The sequence below is a fragment of the Nomascus leucogenys genome, chromosome 3 (assembly GCF_006542625.1).
Source record: "Nomascus leucogenys isolate Asia chromosome 3, Asia_NLE_v1, whole genome shotgun sequence".
Classification (NCBI taxonomy): Eukaryota; Metazoa; Chordata; class Mammalia; order Primates; family Hylobatidae; genus Nomascus; species Nomascus leucogenys.
Window position 1 is genome coordinate 32,659,096 of NC_044383.1, and position 18,700 is coordinate 32,677,795.

At 54.4% G+C, this 18,700-nt stretch overlaps 1 protein-coding gene across 10 annotated transcripts in view; it reads left to right on the forward strand.

The window, feature by feature from the left end:
• Nucleotides 1-18,700, forward strand: part of PDZD7 (PDZ domain containing 7) — a 23,503-nt gene continuing 4,803 nt past the window's right edge. For 3 of the 10 annotated variants that reach the window (XM_030808237.1, XM_030808247.1, XM_030808260.1), the window contains exons 1-11: nt 1-85; nt 775-1,165; nt 7,117-7,257; nt 7,575-7,749; nt 8,776-8,952; nt 9,209-9,356; nt 10,489-10,549; nt 11,910-12,305; nt 12,832-13,029; nt 14,640-14,690; nt 15,256-15,431. In XM_030808237.1, the coding sequence (XP_030664097.1) occupies nt 940-1,165; nt 7,117-7,257; nt 7,575-7,749; nt 8,776-8,952; nt 9,209-9,356; nt 10,489-10,549; nt 11,910-12,305; nt 12,832-13,029; nt 14,640-14,690; nt 15,256-15,431 (1,749 nt within the window). In that variant the 5' untranslated portion in view covers nt 1-85; nt 775-939. Of the gene's footprint in view, nt 86-473; nt 647-774; nt 1,166-7,116; nt 7,258-7,574; nt 7,750-8,775; nt 8,953-9,208; nt 9,357-10,488; nt 10,550-11,909; nt 12,306-12,831; nt 13,030-14,235; nt 14,412-14,639; nt 14,691-15,255; nt 15,432-18,700 lie in introns of those variants that run through there. The other 7 variants (XR_004028999.1, XR_004029000.1, XR_004028998.1 and 4 more) reach the window with 7 other exon arrangements.

An 18,700-nucleotide genomic window follows, 5' to 3' on the forward strand; every position in this document is an offset into this window, starting at 1 on the left:
AGCGTGGGTGGGGTTTGCCGGCTGCAGCAGTAGCTCTCGCCTGCGGGTGGTTTGACAAGGCTGGCGGCGCCACACCAGCGACTAGGTGAGGGGGACCAGGCACAAAGGGGTGGGGGAACTGGAAGCCCGAGTTGATATTGGGGTGCTTCATTCTGGGTCCCAGAACTTCTCTGAGGGAACTGGCCCTGGGTTTTGCGCGGGATGTCGTGGGACCCCTCTCCAGCAGATCCTCCCCGAAAGCTTGGGAGAGGTTCATGCAGCCTCTTTAGACCCGGAGCCGCTGCCTGGAGCCCGCGGGTGTCTGGGGGGCTTCCTGGGCCTCAGCTGTCTAAGGTCCTGAAGCCCTATCCTCGAGGCCCAGCCCGCCCCCCGCCGCCCCTCCCTACCCCGGGCCACCCCCATGCCCGCATGTGCATGAGAGAGGTGATGCCATGAGCTGTCCTGACCTCTCTTTTGTCTCACACCTCTCTAAGCCCCAGGGCCCGCAGTAATCCCAACTCCACTCTCAACCTCTACTGAGGACTGGGGACGGGAGTAGATGACTCAGCCTCGAGCAGGAATGAGGGGTGAAAGGTTCCCATCTGCCTTGTATAAAGTTAGCGAGAGTCCACGATGGTGCCTGGACGGGGCAGTTCTCTGGCCTAGGGTGAGACAGGAGGGGGGCCTAAGGCATGGGAGGGCAGGATGCTTAAACCAGCGGGGAGGGGTGGAAGTTTTGGGGGGCAGCAGGGGAAACATTTACACCCCTCCCTCATCCCTGCTCTCCCTGCCCAGGCCTGGAGCTCACACTTCTGCGAGGCATCGCAGACGAGGGCCTTCACGTTACTGAGACCCCAGCCCCGCACAGAGGCTCATGGAGCTCGAAGCCCGCGGGGCTGCCCTCTCCAGAACTAGCAGATTCCTTCTGGACCTGTAGGGTGTCGCCCTAGCCCAGCCGCCATGGCGCAGGGTTTCGCAGTGGGCTTCGACCCACTGGGCCTAGGAGACCTAAGCTCCGGCTCTCCGAGCTCCCTCTCCTCCCGAGGCCACCTAGGCAGCGACTCAGGCTCCACCGCAACGCGATACCTGCTAAGGAAGCAGCAACGGCTGCTGAACGGGCCCCCCCGCGGAATCCGAGCCTCATCGCCCATGGGACGCGTCATCCTCATCAACTCCCCCATCGAAGGTGGGGGCGAGACCCAGCCACTGTCCTGGGTTGGGGAGGGTGGGGGTAGGGGACAGTGGGAACTCAGCAGGAGGAGGCAGAGCCAGTATGATTGGGGGAATTCAAGAGATAGGAGTCATAGGGAGGTGGCAGGCCACCTGGGAACCCATACACTCTTCCTCACCTGCCCTTGGCCTCTCCTCCAGGCCAATCCTGTAGGGGTCCAGGGTCGTAGAAGGGTCAGAAGAGGGAGAGAAGGCCACGGCAGCAGGGACAGGCATGCGTGTGGTATGCTAGCCCCAGGTGGGCAAGGCAGGGGATTGAACTGGCCTCTTTCTCCCATGGGCTCTGCCCTTCTCCAGATCCATTGTGTGTACTTCTGGGGGATGGGGCAGGATAAAGAAGGACATCCTCCATCAACCAGTCCATTGTGTGACAAGCTCTGTGCTGGGCTGCGAGGAGTCAGTGCCCAAGCGGGTAGACAGAATTCAGGGCTTCTGTGCTGAAAGAGGGGAATGAAGGCAGCACAGCAAATGTTCAGAAGAGGAGGGTTGAGGGTGGAGAGGGAGCTCCATCAGGAAAGGGGAGACCTAAGCTTATGTAGTTGCTTAATGCCGCTTCATGGAGCACCAATTCTATACCAGCCTTGGGGAGGTGTTACAAGGGACCTAGAGAGAAATCAGGCTCCCTCTTCACCTTCCAGAAATCTATAGCATAGCAGGACAGAGCAATAAGAACAGCTGGTGGCAGGGGTGAGCTATCACCAACAAAGGCTGGAAGTGAAAAGCATGGAGCATGGTAGGTGGGCACTTAGGAGCCAGCCTGGCTGCAGTGACAGATGTGAGGTGACTAAGAGCTGGTGAGCAAGACAGGACCTAGAATGCCAGGTGCGGAGCCAGGCCCCCTGAGTCTGGGCTTTCTGTGGGCAGGGCCAGATAAATATCTCCAGCTCCTCTCCTCTTTCTTAGCCAGCAGAGCTCCCCTGGCTGGATCCCAGACTGGACTCTTCAGGCCCTGCTCCTCCCACTCTGACCCAGCAGGGCATCTCTGTTCCCCTCCCTAGGCCACCGGAGCAGGGGTGGGCATGTTGCTCAGGGAGCAGGCTTTCCTCCACCAGTGGCCTGGCACACTCACCCCTGTCATACACCAGTCTATGCTTCACCATCTGGTGAGCACAGGGCACTGCTGAGGGTCACCACGGTCATTCTGGTGAAGGAGCAGAAGTCCCCAGAGGAGTTAGGAGACATTGGGGAAAAGGGAAGCAGGCACCACATAACCGTCTTTATTAGTCCCATTCTATTAAAAGAACTATGCTATACTCCCTCTGATACACTCTTTCTCTTTTTCTCTCTCTTCCCTTCCCTTTGCCCATGTATGATGCAAGGGCTGTTTATAACGTCTTTTTTTTTTCTTTAAGAGGGAAAGGGTCTTGCTCTGTTGCTCACCCAAGCTGAAGTGCAGTGGTGTGATCATAGCTCACTGCAGCCTCAAACATCTGGGCTCAAGTGATCCTCCAGCCTCAGCTTCCTGAGTAGCCAGAACTATAGGCATGCAACACCAAGCCCAGCTAATTTTATTTTGTTTTATTTTTTGTAGAGACAGAGTTTCACCATGTTACCCAGGCTGGTCTTGAACTCCTAGGCTCAAGTGATCTTCCGGCCTCAGCCTCCCAAAGTGCTGGGATTATAGGCATGAGCCACTGTGCCTGGCCTATATCGTCCCTCTAAAGATCCTCTTCCAGGCGTTTCATGATTGCTTTCTCTCTCTGCCTCATGCTAGTGCCACTGTGCAGCCAAGGAAGCAGCATCTCCTAGCAGTGAGGGACTGAGGAGTTGCTCTGACCACTTGGCTTCTCCTCTGACTGGGCAGGGACCCTCTGAGCTCAGAATTCTCCCCTCTGCCGGAGCACAAATACCTCCCAAGTCACCGGAGCCTGGAACCCTGCCCCATGTTATTATTTAGATCACTCCCGGGGAGTAAAATAACTGATAAGGAATAAACGGTGGGAGAAGGGACATTGCCACCTACATCAGCCCCATGAGATCCCACCAGCTCCTTAAATTCAACTGGTCCCAGAGAAAATGCATTACCTTTAATCCAGGAAAGCGTTACCCTTAATGCATTTCTCCTCACTCTCCTAGTTTGTCCATCCATCCATCCATTTATTCTTTCACTTATTCAAAAAAATACTTATCAAATACCAAGCACTGTCCAACATATTGGAGATACACTAGAAGAGAATTACGAAGTCCCTACCATGACTGAACTTACGGTCTAGTGAAAAGAGACAGATAAATAACACAAATAAGCGAACGACGACAAAGGATGGAAAGAGTCAGAAGGTGATCATCTGATGATATGATAGAATGGTGCTTCTCAAACCTCAGATGCCTCAGAATTGCCGGGAAGTCTCATTCAGGGATAGATTGCAGGGCTCAGTCCCAGAGCTTCTGGTCCAGTGGGTCTGTGGTAAAGCGAAAGAATTCCCATTTTTAGCAAGTTCTCAGATGACACTGATGCTGCTGATCCAGGACCAAGCTTTGAGAAGCCCTACAAGAGGGACTCACTGGGAGGAGGGGTAGGACACTCCAGGAAGCCTTCTCTGAGAAAGTGGTGTCTGAGCCAGGAGTGGAATGAGGAAGAGGAGCTGACCTTCTAAAGGCCTGGGCAGGAGCACTGCAGGCAGAGGGGACACTGGAAGGACTTGGCCTCCATGAGGGACAGGAAGATCAGTGTGGCCAGAGCTCAGTGAGGGAGGGGAGGGCGGAGGGGTGGGCAGAGGAAAGCCCAGGCAGGGCGTTATAGGGCATGGTGAGGAGACTGGAGTGCTAGAAGCAGGAACAGGTGTTGAAGTTTTTAATCAGGGAAAAGACATGATCTAATGTAAAAGCTGACTCTGGGTACTGTATAAAGAATAACTAAAGGGGGCAAGAGTGGAAGCAAGGATAGTGCCGGGGCTGCAGTGGAGCACCTGGGGGAGAGGCTGGGGCAGTGGAAGTAGAGAAGATTCCATCCTTGCAGGGCCCAGGCTCCTGGAAAATCTCAGATTTCACATTTCCTGACCCAGGGCCCTAGGGAGGCCCCAGTGAGGCCCTGAGGAGAGAGGGTTGGCAGCAAGGGAGCAAAAGCCTCCTTGGCTAAGGCTGAAAGTGTTCTGAGATCTGTGTAATCTAATCAGCTGGGAAAGCCCTGGCCCCCCACATCTGTCCTGCATCACCCCTCCCCACAGGCTGCCCTTGGGGATTTCTTTCTGAGCTGCCCTGGCCGTGTCCTATAACCTGACTTCTCTTAGATCAAATTGAAGTGTGTGTGTGTGTGTGTGTGTGTTGTGTGTGTGTGTGTGTGTGATTTCTCCCTGTCAAACACCTCTAGAGTAACCCTTACCCATGAAGAAATCTCAGCTTCTTACCTGGGACCCAACTTACCCCTCTAGCCTTCTTGCTTTTCTGTAACTGGAAGGCCTCCTCAAGGGCCCACAGCTGAGCCTCCCTGGCTCTTTCCCCCTCATTAGTGCCCTCCACTTTCCCCCCACCCATCAAAATCCCACCCATCAGAGTCCTTACAGAAACCTTACCTGGCCTGGGCGCGGTGGCTCATGCCTGTAATCCCAGCACTGTGGGAGGCCGAGGCAGGCGGATCACTTGAGTTTAGGAGTTCGAGACCAGCCTGGCCAACATGGTGAAACCCTGTCTCTACTAAAAATACAAAAATTAGCCCAGCGTGGTGGCACATGCCAGTAATCCCAGCTACTGGGGAGGCTGAGGCAGGAGAATCGCTTGAACCCAGGAGGCGGAGGTTGCAGTGAGCCAAGATTGAGCCATTATACTCCAGCCTGGGAGAAGAAGCGAGATTCCGTAAAAAAAAAAAAAAAAAAAAAATCCTTACCCGACAGGTTCAGCCTTTAGGAGCCCCCTTCCCCGCCTACGTTCCCCAGCGTGATGGAGAGGGCCACCTTGGGCACATACATATTGCAGTGTGGTGTGGTTTGGGGTTTCTTTCCCTGCGTAGCCAGGTAGTTCCTAGAACCCTGACTTCCAGACTCACAGAGTCTAACAGATGGAAGGGCCCTCAGTGATTCCATAACATTCCAGACAGAGATTTGCTGGGTCCCAGCTTGCATGCCTCCAAAGATGGGAAGCTTACTATCTGTCTTAGAAAATCCCTTCCATTGGCCGGGTGTGGTGGCTCACACCTGTAATCCCAGCACTTTGGGAGGCCGAGGCAGGCGGATCACGATGTCAGGAGATCAAGACAATCCTGGCCAACACGGTGAAACCCCGTCTCTACTAAAAATACAAAAAATTAGCCGGGCATGGTGGCGGGTGCCTGTAGTCCCAGCTACTCAGGAGGCTGAGGCAGGAGAATGGCGTGAACCTGGGAGGTGGAGCTTGCAGTGAGCCGAGATCGCACCACTGCAGTCCAGCCTGGGTGACAGAGCGAGACTCCATCTCAAAAAAATAAAAAAAAAATAAAAAAAATAAAGAAAAGAAAATCCCTTCCATTTCAAGGCTGGGGTGGTGGCTCACTCCTGTAATCCCAACGCTTTGGGAGGCCAAGGCAGGCAGATCACAAGGTCAGGAGTTCAAGACCAGCCTGGCCAATATGGTGAAACCCCATCTCTACTAAAAATACAAAAATTAGCCAGGTGTGGTGGCACACACCTGTAATCCCAGCTTACTTGGGAGGCTGAGGCAGGAGAATCACTTAAACCTGGGAGGCCGAGGTTGCAGTGAACCGAGATTGCATCACTGCACTCTAGCCTGGGCGACAGAGCAAGACTTTGTCTTGGGGAGAAGAAAGAAAGAAAACCCTTTCTATTTCTAACAGATGAATGTTTTAGAAAGTTTTTCCTTAAAAAATCTGCCTCTGTCTAATTCCACTGTGTGAGCAAGAGTACTGCAGGCAGGTTCTGTTTACACAGATGAAAACATCTAATGCCTTCCACAGGGTAGCTCTACAAGCATTTGAAGATAAGAGCTAATATACTAATTTATGCTGCAAGCTGATGAAGCCAGACACCCTCAACCATCCCCCATAGAACAGAATCCTGAACCTTCTTGTCTGTCCATCTGACTCTCCGAGTATTAGAATTGTTTATTAATTTGGCTTACCCCAGGCCCATGGGCATGTGAAGCTCAGAAAGCACTGATACACACACACACACACATACACACACGCACACACACACATGCACACATGCACACATATTAGGAAGGAAGGAGACCAGTATCTTTTTTTTTTCTTTTTTCTTTCTTTCTTTCTTTTTTTTTTTTTTCTTTTGAGACAAGGTCTCACTCTGTCACCCAGGCTGGAGTGCAGTGGTGTGAACACAGGTCACTGCAGCCTCAACCTCCTGGGCTCCTGCCTCAGCCTTCCGTGTAGCTGGGACCACAGGCATACACCACTACACCTGGCTAGAGAATAGTGTCTTTAGCTTAGAGTCCTGTCCCACTGATCTCACCTTCTTTCACACCTTCCTGGCCCATGGTCTCAAAATCACTCAGAGGGGGCAGGATATGTGGCTCACACCTGTAATCCCAGCACTTTGGAATGCCAAGGTGGGAGAATTGCTTGAGGCCAGGGATTTGAGGCCAATCTGGGCAACAAAGTGAGACCCTGCCTCTACAAAAAATTTAAAAATAATCTGGGCACAGTGGTGTGTGCCTGTAGTCCTGGCTACTTGGAAGGCTGAGGCAGGAGGGTTACTTGAGCCCAGGAGTTTTTGGCTGCAGTGAGCCATGATCACACCACTGCACTCCAGCCTGGATGACAGAGCAAGACGCTGTTTCTTTATAAAAATCACCCAGAGGGGCCTTAGAAATGGGCTGACCTGCCCCACTGCATTTAGGCCCCCACGTGCCTGTGCGACTGTGCCCAGCAACCTAGCCTTTGCAGGCCCCAAGTTGGGGAACCCAGGGGCCCTCTGTGCCCACAATGAACATGGGGGCATCCCTAAATCCCTGTCCTCACAGCCAACAGTGATGAAAGTGACATCATCCATTCAGTGCGGGTGGAGAAGAGTCCAGCAGGGAGGCTGGGATTCAGCGTGCGCGGGGGCTCAGAGCACGGCCTGGGCATCTTCGTCAGCAAAGTGGAGGAAGGCAGCAGTGCAGGTAAGCGGAACCCCCAGGCCGAAGTCCAGGCTTAGGATGTGACTCCAATCTCAGTGAATGGCAGGGGATGCTGCTGTCAGGGACAGACGGAAGAGTCCCCAGCTCTGGAGGACCTGATTGATGGGGAGACAGGGCCAACCCTCACAGCAGAATGGTTTAAGGGACAGATCCCTAGGCACTGGGAACACTCAGCCCCTGCTCTGACAATCCTCACTCTGATTGAGGAGCTCAGTTTTACCCCAGGGGGCTCCATCTGATGGGGGAGGCTCAGCCCCACCCTGGGGACCCATGCCAGCCACTCCCATCCTGTGGTGCAGAGCGGGCTGGCCTGTGCGTGGGGGACAAGATCACGGAGGTGAATGGGCTGAGCCTGGAGAGCACCACCATGGGTAGCGCCGTGAAGGTGCTGACCGGCAGCAGCCGCCTGCACATGATGGTGCGGCGCATGGGCCGTGTGCCGGGCATCAAGTTCTCCAAGGAGAAGACCACGTGGTGAGCAGCAACTCCCTCATCCTAGCCCTGGCCTTGCCCCAGCCCACCCCAGCCCTACCACCACTCAAAACCCACTGGCAGGAGAGGCTTCTGCTCCTCCTGCTCGCTGGCACAGGAAACGCAGGGGATCCAAAGGCCTGACCTCAAAATAAGGAGAGGCCGCATCTCTCCCCTGCCCTCCTCCAATAGCTCTGCTCTCCCAGATCCCAGTGGTTCTGCTGCTACATTGCTGCTGCTCCTGCTGTGAAACCCAGAGGCAAAACACCACCTCTCCACAGGGGTGCTGTAAGGATTAGAAATGGGGCCTAGCCTGGGCAACATAGCGAGACCCCTTCTCTAAAAAAAAAAAAAAATGCCAGGCACGGTGGCTGAAGCCTGTAATCCCAGCACTTTGGGAGGCTGAGGCAGGCGGATCACCTGAGTTTGGGAGTTCAAGACCAGCCTGACCAACATGGAGAAACCCCGTCTCTACTAAAAATAAAAAATTAACCGAGCGTGGTGGAGCATGTCTGTAATCCCAGCTACTCGGGAGGCTGAGGCAGGAGAATCGCTTGAACCTGGGAGGCGGAGGTTGCGGTGAGCTGAGATCATACCATTGCACTCTAGCCTGGGCAACAGGAGTGAAACTCCATCTCAAAAAAAACAAAAAAAAAACTGGGCATGGTGGGCATGTGCCTGTAGTCCCAGCCATTCAAGAGGCTGAGGTGGAAGGACTGCTTGAGCCCAGGAGGCTGAGGCTGCAGTGAGCCATGATCACACCACTGCACTCCAGCCTGGGTGGACAGAGCAAGACCCTGTCTCAAAAAAAAAAAAAAGGAATGGTCCTGGCACATTGCAGCTGCTCAATAAAAAGAGGCAATAAGGCTGGTTTCCCAGTTAATGAACCTATGCCCCACTGCAGGTCTCAGGCCTGGGGAGTCCCCCAAAGGCAACCCCCACTTTCCCTGCCGTTGTTAGAGCTGCTGGGAGGGTGGTGGGTGGCAGCGGATGGAGGACCCCACCTGAGGGCCCCCTGCTGTTGTCCAGGGTGGATGTGGTGAATCGGCGCCTGGTAGTGGAGAAGTGCGGTTCGACACCCTCCGACACCAGCTCAGAAGATGGCGTCCGGCGCATCGTCCACCTATATACAACCTCCGACGACTTCTGCCTGGGCTTCAACATCCGTGGGGGCAAGGAGTTTGGCCTGGGCATCTACGTGTCCAAGTGAGGGCTGAGGCAGGAAGTGTCTTGGGGTAGAACTGAGAATGGGGTCTGGAGTAGGGCCTAGGCTGGGATGTGGGGATGGTCAGCAAGTGAGGCCTGGCCAACCACCTGTCTCAGTGAGGGCCTGGGAGGGGGTGGGAAGCCCCAGTAGGAGGGTCAAGGAGCTTGACTGGTGCAGTCTTGTGTCCAAGAGAAGGGGGTCTGGGGTGGGGTGATGGAGGGCAGGCCTATCAGACTGATGCCTGTCTGGCCTCAGAGTGGACCATGGTGGGCTGGCCGAGGAGAATGGCATCAAGGTGGGGGATCAGGTCCTGGCGGCCAATGGTGTCAAGTTTGACGACATCAGCCACAGCCAGGCCGTGGAGGTGCTGAAGGGCCAAACGCACATCATGCTGACCATCAAGGTGGGCAGAACTGTGGGGGTAGGGGGGTGAGGCCAGAGTAGGGGCTTCCCAGACCACCCTAGTTCTTAATTATGCTCTGCAATTTATGACGTTCCCACAGCCACTAGAAGGTAGACAGGCATAGTTCTCATCCCTGTTTTGAAGAAGAAGAAACAGGTTTAGAGAGGCACAGCAACTCACGAACAGGTCACTTACTCAGCTGGTCAGTGGCTGGGCGTGGTTCCAGTCCTGCTCCCCACAGTGCTAGAGCGGTGCCCCTTTCTTATGAAGGGTGGAGGCCTAGGGTTGAAAGGAACAAATGTCTTGCCCAGAAGGGAGGGGTGGTGGCTGTGGCTTTGGACAGGACCTGGGTGATGGGCATCCCTAGGGCATACAGCTAGGAGGGCTGGGCTGGGGCCAGAGGTTGGATTTCACGGGAGGCGGCTGGATTCATTATTCATGTGGGTCTCACACTTGCCTGAGGATCAGGTCTTCTCATTCCGGCTCCTGGAGGATGCCACTTCACTCTCCCCTGGTGCCCAGCCCTGGCCCCTGCTCTACCCTTCTGCTTCCCCAAGTCTTCACTTGGGGTGAAGGCTTCATTGGGTGCCTCCTCTGCTGCCCTCCCCCACCCATTTCTACCTCTCCCCCATTCCATTTTTCCTTTTCCTTCCTCTCAGATTATCCCAAACATCTCTCCTTACTCCCATTCTGCCCCTCATTCGTTCAACAATATTTTTGAGCACCCGCTATGTGCCGGCCACTGTGCCAGGTACTGGGGCTACAACAGTGAACAGGACAAATAAGTTCTCTGCTACTGGAGGGAGACAGACCAATAAACTAGATGCTTGCAGATAGTGACAAATGCTCTAAGGAAATTAACAGAGAGATGGAATGGAGTAATTCAGGAAGGCCCCTGTATCTTGGGGTCAGGGCAGCCTCCAGGCAGAGTGAACAGCAGGTGCAAAGGCCCTGAGGTACAAAGGAACTTGGCATGTTCAGAAAGAAAGTGGCCTGTGTGGCCAGAACATGATGAATTTGGAGGACAGAAATGAAGTTGAAAGTTTATGCCCATCCTGTCACCCCCGCCCCATTCTCACTCTCCCTCCTCACTGCTCCCCCTTCCCTCCTATGCCCACCATGCCCTCCCCAGGAGACCGGCCGGTATCCTGCCTACAAGGAGATGGTTTCTGAGTACTGCTGGCTGGACCGACGTAAGTGGCTCAGATCTCCAAGGTTGGAGGGAAAGGGCTGAGGCCTGAGGGTGGGGCCCGGATCTCTGAAGAAGAAAAGGGCCAGGCTCGGTGGCTCACACCTGTAATCCCGGCATTTTGGGAGGCCAAGGTGGGAGGATCGCTTGAGCACAGGAGTTCAAGACCAGTCTGGGCCATGTAGGGAGACCTTGTCTCTACAAATAATAATTTAAGCCTGCCGCGGTGGCTCATGCCTGTAATCCCAGCACTTTGGGAGGCTGAGGCGGGTGGATCACCTGAAGTTGGGAGTTCGAGACCAGCCTGACCAACATGGAGAAACCCAGTCTTTACTAAAAATACAAAATTAGCCAGGCATGGTGGCCCATGCCTGTAATCCCAGCTACTCGGGAGGCTGAGGCAGGAGAATTGCTTGAACCCAGGAGGCGGAGGTTGCAGTGAGCAGAGATCGTGCCATTGCACTCCAGCCTGGGCAACAAGAACAAAACTCCATCTCAAAATAATAATAATAATAATAATAATTTAAAAATTAACTGGAGTGGTGGTGAGGGCCTGTGGTCTGTGCTACTTGGGAGGCTGAGGTGGGAAGATTGCTTGAGCCCAGGAGTTTGAGGCTGTGGTGAGCTGTGGAGCTGTGATTGTTCCACTGTACTCCAGCCTGGGTAACACAGTGAGAGACTGTCTCAAAAAAAAAAAAAAAAAAAAGAAAAAGAAAAAGAAAAGAAAAAGCCTGGCACGGTGGCTTATGCCTATAATCCCAAAACTTTGGGAGGCTGAGGTGGGTGGATCACCTGAGGTCAGGTGTTCGAGACCAGCCTGGCCAACATGATGAAACCCCACCTCTACTAAAAATACAAAAATTAGCTGGGTGTGGTGGTGCATACCTGTAATACCAGCTACTCGGGAAGCTGAGGCACAAGAATCTCTTGAACTCAGGAAGTAGAGGTTGCAGTGAACTGAGATCACGTCACTGCACTCCAGTCAGGGCCATAGAATGAGACTGTGTCTCAAAGAAAAAAAGGAAGGAGAAGGAGAAGGAGAGGGAGAGGGAGAGGGAGAGGGAGAAAAGGACAGGAACCAAGACCCTTCACACAGTCTAGAGCTATTTCTGGGCTCCCCTCTGAGAATCTGCGGATAAAATGCAGGCTCTCCTAGGGTCTGGAGTCCCAGTGGGTGATTCGAGAAGTGACATGCCTTAGGTCAGTGGCAGCATCTCAGAGCAGCGGGTTCCTCACCACTGCGGTTCTAACCCAGGCTGCTGCCTGACCTTGCCTCCTCCACCCCTAAGCCCAAGGGTGGTCTCGCAAGCCCGGCAGGGCCCTGAAGCAAGCCCGCTGATCCCTGGCGTCCCTACTCCCTGCAGTGAGCAACGGGGTGCTGCAGCAACTGTCCCCGGCCTCTGAGAGCAGCTCCAGCGTCTCTTCGTGCGCCTCCAGCGCCCCCTACAGCTCGGGCTCCCTCCCCTCGGACCGCATGGACTTCTGCCTGGGGCGGGAGGAGCCCGGCAGCCGCGGCCCAGGCTGGGGGCGGGCCGACACAGCCATGCAGACGGAGCCTGATGCGGGAGGCCGGGTGGAGACCTGGTGCAGCGTGCGGCCCACAGTCATCCTCAGGGACACCGCCATCCGCTCGGACGGCCCCCAGCCCGGCCGCCGCCTTGACTCTGCGCTCTCTGAGTCCCCCAAGACGGCTTTGCTGCTGGCCCTCAGCCGACCCCGGCCCCCCATCACGCGCTCCCAGAGCTACCTGACCTTGTGGGGTACGTGGGGGATGGGTGGCTGCTGCTCCCTCCACAGCCTCTGGTCCAAAACCTGTCTCACACCCTGTCCTGGGCTCAGACCTCCCTTTGCCCCAGGCCTTGACGCAGCCCCTGCCCAACCCAAGCTCCAGGCTGCTCAGACCCTGCTGTGGGCTCCACTTTAAATTAGTCCTGGACCCCACATTCACCCTTAGTCTCAGCCCCTGTTCCCCGAACAAGCCCTAACCCCAACTCCTGGATCTTGGAGTTCCCAGGCCTATTTACACACACAGTCGCTCACACACACGCACGCATGTGTGCCCTTCTCTAACTGGGCCTCAAGGGAGATTCCTTACATAGCCACAGCTGTGCGGTGGGGAAAAGGGTCAGAAAGTCGGAAGAGGAACCGCACTCCCACCCCGGCATAGCTGCAGATCCTGTCTGCCCTCTCCTCTCCCTTCTCTCTGTCCCTCCCCACAACCCTGCCCCTCGTCCTTCCCTTCTGCCCACCCCTCCAGCTCCCCCGGTTGCTCCCTCGTGTCTGCAGAGGAGAAGAAGCAGCGGAAGAAGGAGAAGTCGGGGTCTCCTGGGGAGAAGGGTGCCCTGCAGCGCTCCAAGACGCTGATGAACCTCTTCTTCAAGGGAGGGCGGCAGGGGAGGCTAGCACGGGACGGGCGCAGAGAGGCCTGGACACTGGACAGCGGGAGCCTGACCAAAACTTGCCCTCGCCTGGACATAGAGAAAGGTAAATAGTGGGTCGATCAAACAGGAAGACAAGGTCAAGTCCACTAGCTTCGGCATCCAGCAGTTCTGAGTTGAGATCCCACACCGCCTCTTACCAGCTGAGTCCCTACTCAACCCCTGAGAGCCTCAGTTTCCTCATGAGTAAAATGGGGGTAATAATACCTATTTCTTTTTCTTTCTTTTCTTTTCTTTTCCTCTTTCTTTCTTTCTCTCTTTCTTTCTTTCTTTCTTTCTTCTTTTTTTTATTTTTATTTTGAGATGGAGTTTTGCTCGTTGCCCAGGCTGGAGTGTAATGGCACCATCTCAGCTCACTGCAACCTCCGCCTCCTGCGCTCAAGCGATCCTTCCACCTCAGCCTCCCAAAGTGCTGGCATGACACGTATGCATCACCATGCTCAGCTAATTTTTTTGTATCTTTTTGTAGAGATGGGGGTTTCACCATGTTGCCCAAGCTAGTCTCAAACTCCTGGACTCAAGCTATCTACCCGCCTCAGCCTCCCAAAGTGCTAGGATTACAGGCGTGATCTACCACACCTGGCCAATCCCAACTACTCTGGAAGCTGAAGCAGCAAGATCACTTGAGCCCAGGAGTTTAAGACCAGCCTGGGCAACATAGCAAGACCTCGTCTCTAAAGAAAAAAAAAGTAAAAGAAAAATAAAGCACATCTTGGCTCAGCTGCTGATTTAAGCTGGGTCTAAACATCTGAGCAACATCATCAGACATCTGTCCCCCTCCATCTCTCCCATGGGTTGGCTTCGCTATTGTGGGGCTTTGCCGACTTGGGGATAAGATGGCCTCTATTGCTTAGCAACCCCAGGGGAAAGTGCTTCTCCTTAAATAGTTCCAGCTGAAGTCCCAGGGTAAGCTCTCCCTGGCCCAGCTGAGATCCTGTGCCATGCAGAATAAATCGCTGTGATGTGGGAGAGAAAGTGCTTTTGTTGGCCAGCCTGGGTCATGTACCCACCCTGGAGTACACGGGCTAAGAACAGAGTGGGGTGGGTTCTCAGGGGAAAATCAGGGTGCTGTTTTCAGAAGAGGGGGGTGGATGTCGGATCAACAAAACAACCAGAGAATGAGGAGCTGGACGCTGCTTCGCCCTGGGGTGGGATGTTCTGGGGTCTCAAGGTGATTGTACCATGGGAGAGATAATCGCTTCGAATTACGGCTGCCTGGTCCTTCTCCGTCAGCGCATCTCTCTTCCCACAGTTCCCAAGGCCCTGCCCTCTGCTGGTTCTCCTCCCACCTCTCTGACCACTCCTCTATCTCCTTCCAAGGCTCCTCTTTTTTCCTCTGTCCCCTGAAGGTAGGTACTTCTCCAAGCTCTGTCCCTGAGGTTCTTCCCTCCATACATTTGCTTCCAAGTGAATTTGCATAAGCAGTGCTCAGACTGCACCCTCTCTTGATCCAAAACCGTCCTGACTCCCCGTTGCCTATGAAGGAAGTCCATAGACTGAGCATTGCCTTCAAGCCCCTCAGGGCCAGGCCTCTTGCCTCCCTATCCCACCTACTTCCAGTCTGAATTTTCCATTCCAGCTTGTCCTGAGCCCTCCTGACCCCCATTTTCAGACTGGGGGCCAAGGCCTGCAGCTGAGCCTCTTTCTTCTTCATAGCAGGGGGCGTGGGCCCAGTGCAGAAGTTTGTCACCTGGAGACTGAGACGTGGTAATTCATGCATCCCTTTACCAAGGCCTAGTTTACAGTAGAGCGGCAGATAAGGGTGCATGCTGGGGGCTAGCTAAGTGGCTCTGGACTAAACTCAGTCAGGGTCAAGCATGGGGGATCAGGCAGCTAGAATTGTACATGTTGGGGGCAGCTAAAAGAATTGGACTAAGCTTACTAGGAAAGATAGAGTGGCAGACAGATATTGGGGTGCATTTTAGGAGCTTGTGTTGGGACTGCCAAAGATATATTTGGGGGTGATGAGGGAGCCCGTGCTGGGGCTCCAGTGGGGAACAGACTACTATGACAGTGCATGTTCAGGGGGCCCTGGGGGCACTGGGCTAAGGCCCCATTAAGAAACAGACTGGTATAGGGGTCCGTGTTGGGGCTGAGGGCTGGGGTTTGTGCTGCATTGGTGGGCAGGTTGCTGTGGGCAACCATGGTGGGGAGCATATAGGCTAGGCTAGGATTCTGCCCCAGGCACCTGGGCTCTCAGCTGGCCAGTTCTGGGGCCCAGCCCTGCTGAGGGAAGCCCCTCTCCCCTCCCCTGATGGCTCCTGCCCTGCAGACCGAGAGAGGGGCCGGGCCCTGCTGTCTGCCAGGTCTGGGAGTCCCTCCAGCCAGCTGCCTAATGTGGATGAGCAGGTTCAGGCCTGGGAGAGCCGGCGGCCCCTCATTCAGGACCTGGCCCAGAGGCTGCTGACTGATGACGAGGTGCTGGCTGTCACCCGCCACTGCTCCCGGGTAAGCCTTCATCCCATCCGCAGCCCTGGCACATGGTCCTTCAGTCATTCAGCCCATCATTCATTCAGGCCACTGTCCACTGACCAGTGTCTGGGCTTGATGCCAGGAGGCTAGTGGTCAGTAAAATCAGAAGTCACCCCTGTCACACACACACACACACACACACACACACACACACACACACACCTGCCAGCTCACAGGAAGAAGAGCTAGAAAATCACTAGAACCTAAACGCCCATGGTGATGAGTCACATGAAGAGCTGTGAAGGAAAAGAACATGAGAGGGTAACCCAGGAGACACACATTAGATGGTGTGGGCTGGGAGGCCCTCCTAGAGGAGGTGATATTTAAGCTGAGAAGAGAAGGAGCAGACAGGTGCCAAGTGGAGAAAGTGAGTCCCTGCAGTCACCTGCCTCTGTCCTCTCTGAGCCTCCATCCTTCACTGCATGCCACCCTCTGCTCCTGGGTCAGCCAGCAAGCCTGGCTTCATGCCAGGTCCTCTCCCCTGTTGCCAAGTAAGTAATACTTTGCCTCCCCCAACACCTAAACTGTTGTTCTCTGTTCCCTTCCACTTCAAAAAGAACCAGAGGGCCCCAGGGTGGGGAGAGAGTCAGATTTGAAGGAGTCCCTGGGGCCCACCTGTTGGGGAGGCTATGGGGCACAGCTCACTCACTCCAGGACTGGCAGGTCCTCTCCTGCCCCTGTCTCAGGAAGGCCTGGGTGTGTACACTGGGCTCTTTGTGAGGAGTCTGCACACTGTGTGTGAGGGCAAGCTGAGAGGTCTTGAAAAATTGTTTGTGGATTCCCTCACCCTTCACCGTACTCAAAGTGGGGCTGTGTTTTATGTCTGTGTGGTGTGTGCACTGGCGTATCTGTGGGGTACCTGGTTTGTGTTGATATGACTGCATGATTGTGTGTGTGTGTGTGTGCATGTGAACAAGCATGTGTCTGGCTAGCGTGTGTGTGTGTGCGTGTGCGTGTGTGTGTCCATGCATTGTCACCTGGAGACTGAGAGACATGGTCATTTATGCATCCTGTTACCAAGGCCCGGTTTGCAGCAGAGCTGCAGATGAGGGTGTGTGCTGGGGGAAGCTAAGGGGCTTTGGGCTAAACTCAGAAAGTGTCACCCTCAGCTCCCAGGGCTAAGTAGGGCAGCGTGTACCAGCCTCCAGTGGGCCTGCAATGTAGGCTTTGGCCACGAGGTGGGGCTCTGGGACTCTCTCTTTGGCGGCTCCTTTTCCCTCATCCCTCCCTTCTCCTCTGCCCAAACCTCCCACTGTGCCCCCATACCACCTGCCGAACTCAACCACCACCCAAACCTGACCCAAGCCCCCCACACCAAGAGGTCAGACCCTCTGCGATGGAGCCCTGGCTGAAGTGATGAGTAAAGTTCTCCTAGTGACTGGGACATGTAGCCCTGAACCCCAGGCTTCCCCTCTCTCCCCATGTGAGCCATCTCTCTACAGCTGCTAGACCAGGAATCAGAAACCCCTCTCTGGTTGGCCAGGCGCGGTGGCTCACGCCTGTAATCCCAGCACTTTGGGAGGCCGAGGTGAGCGGATCACCTGAGGTCAGCGGATCACCTGAGGTCAGGAGTTCGAGACCAGCCTGTCCAACATGGTGAAAGCCCATTTCTACTAAAAATAAAAAATGAAAAAAAAAAAAGCTGGGCGTGGTGGTGGGCGCCTGTAATCCCAGCTACTCGGTAGGCTGAGGCAGGAGAATCTCTTGAACCCCGGAGGTGGAGGTTGCAGTGAGCCAAGATCGTGCCATTGCACTCCAACCCGAGAACAAGAGCGAAAATCCGTCTCAAAAAAAAAAAAGAAAGAAAGAAAGAAAGAAAGAAAAGAAACCCCTGTCTGATCGCTGTAACACTCCCCAAGCCACCTGGTGACCCATTGTCTTTGGCAGAATAAAGTACACGCTCCCCGCTCTCACATTGCAGGTCCTCCCCGATTCAACTCCCTAACCCACCAACCTCCACTTTCCCATGGCTGCCGCATAGGTTTATACAGGTTACAGCCTGCACAACCTCAGAGACACTATTTACATAGTCACAACCTGTGCAGTAGCTCTGCAAGGAGGCTCTTCATGGACCCCATGGCCACGTTTAAATCACTATCTACTCATTTTTCCACACCACCTTTGCAACACTTTCTTCCCAACTTTTGTGCTGTTCCCTACATCTATCTTCTAAGAGTCAGTCAAAATACCACCACCTCCATGAAGCCCACTGGGATCTTCCCACCTTCCTCTGAGACTCCCTGTGCCCCATTGCCCATGGTTTGTAGTTCACTGGGGTATGTGACTCATCTTCCCCTCGCTCCCACTAGACCCAGTTCCTGAAGATCTGAGACAGGATCATTGTGCCCCTGCTGCCCAGTACAGGGCCTGGCACTTAGTGGGTACCAAATCCAAGTCCATGAACTTAAAGCATGTGCACATATGAGGCTGGTTCTGCACCACATGTGTCTCTCCAGACAAAAGGGAATGTATTATTGATATGTGTAAGTGTGAGTCGCTGTAACTGTGTGTGGTTTGGGGCCACACACATCGTTTGTATTGTATTTATTTCCAGATATTTATGAGTGACTCACTCTGACCACCAGGGCATGCTCTGTCTCTGTGCTTGTGCCCATAGAAAGTGTTCTATGCGTGCGTGTCCCTGACTCAGTCTCCCTCTCGCCACGAGGGGGCGGTCTGCTGTCCAAGTGGGATGGCTCCCAGTGTTCAGGTCTTCAGAGTCAGTGGGGTGTGGCTGGTGGCATCCGGGCAGTGCCAGGCAGAAGGGGCTCCACCCCGCCCCCCCCAAGGGAACTGATTGGTGAGGCTGTCTGCAGAGCCGGCCCTTCCCCAAGCCTCCTATTCCAGCCCCGAACAAAGCCTAATTTGTAGGTCTATGTGCAGACACATGCTGGGACAGCCAGGCACACAGCCTAGAGTTTGGCTCAAATTCCTTCCTTCTGCCTGGGATGTGGGGGTAGGGAGGAGAGTCCACTCCCTGCACATCCTTTTCCGGCACCAGAGCAGGCAAGAGTTAGACTTCCCGGGTTCCAATCCCTCTTCACACTTGATTATCTCTGTGGCTTTGAGTGAAGTCCTTCTCTCTGAGCCTCAGTTTCTGCATCTGTAAAACAGGAATAATTAATGCCATTTCTCAGGGTGGTTGCTGAGAGACGGTATGTAAAAGGCTTAGAAAAGTGTCTGTCCCAAAGCTGTTATCGATGCTGTTGCCATTTATTGCAGGTCTGTTATTACTGCAGGCTTCC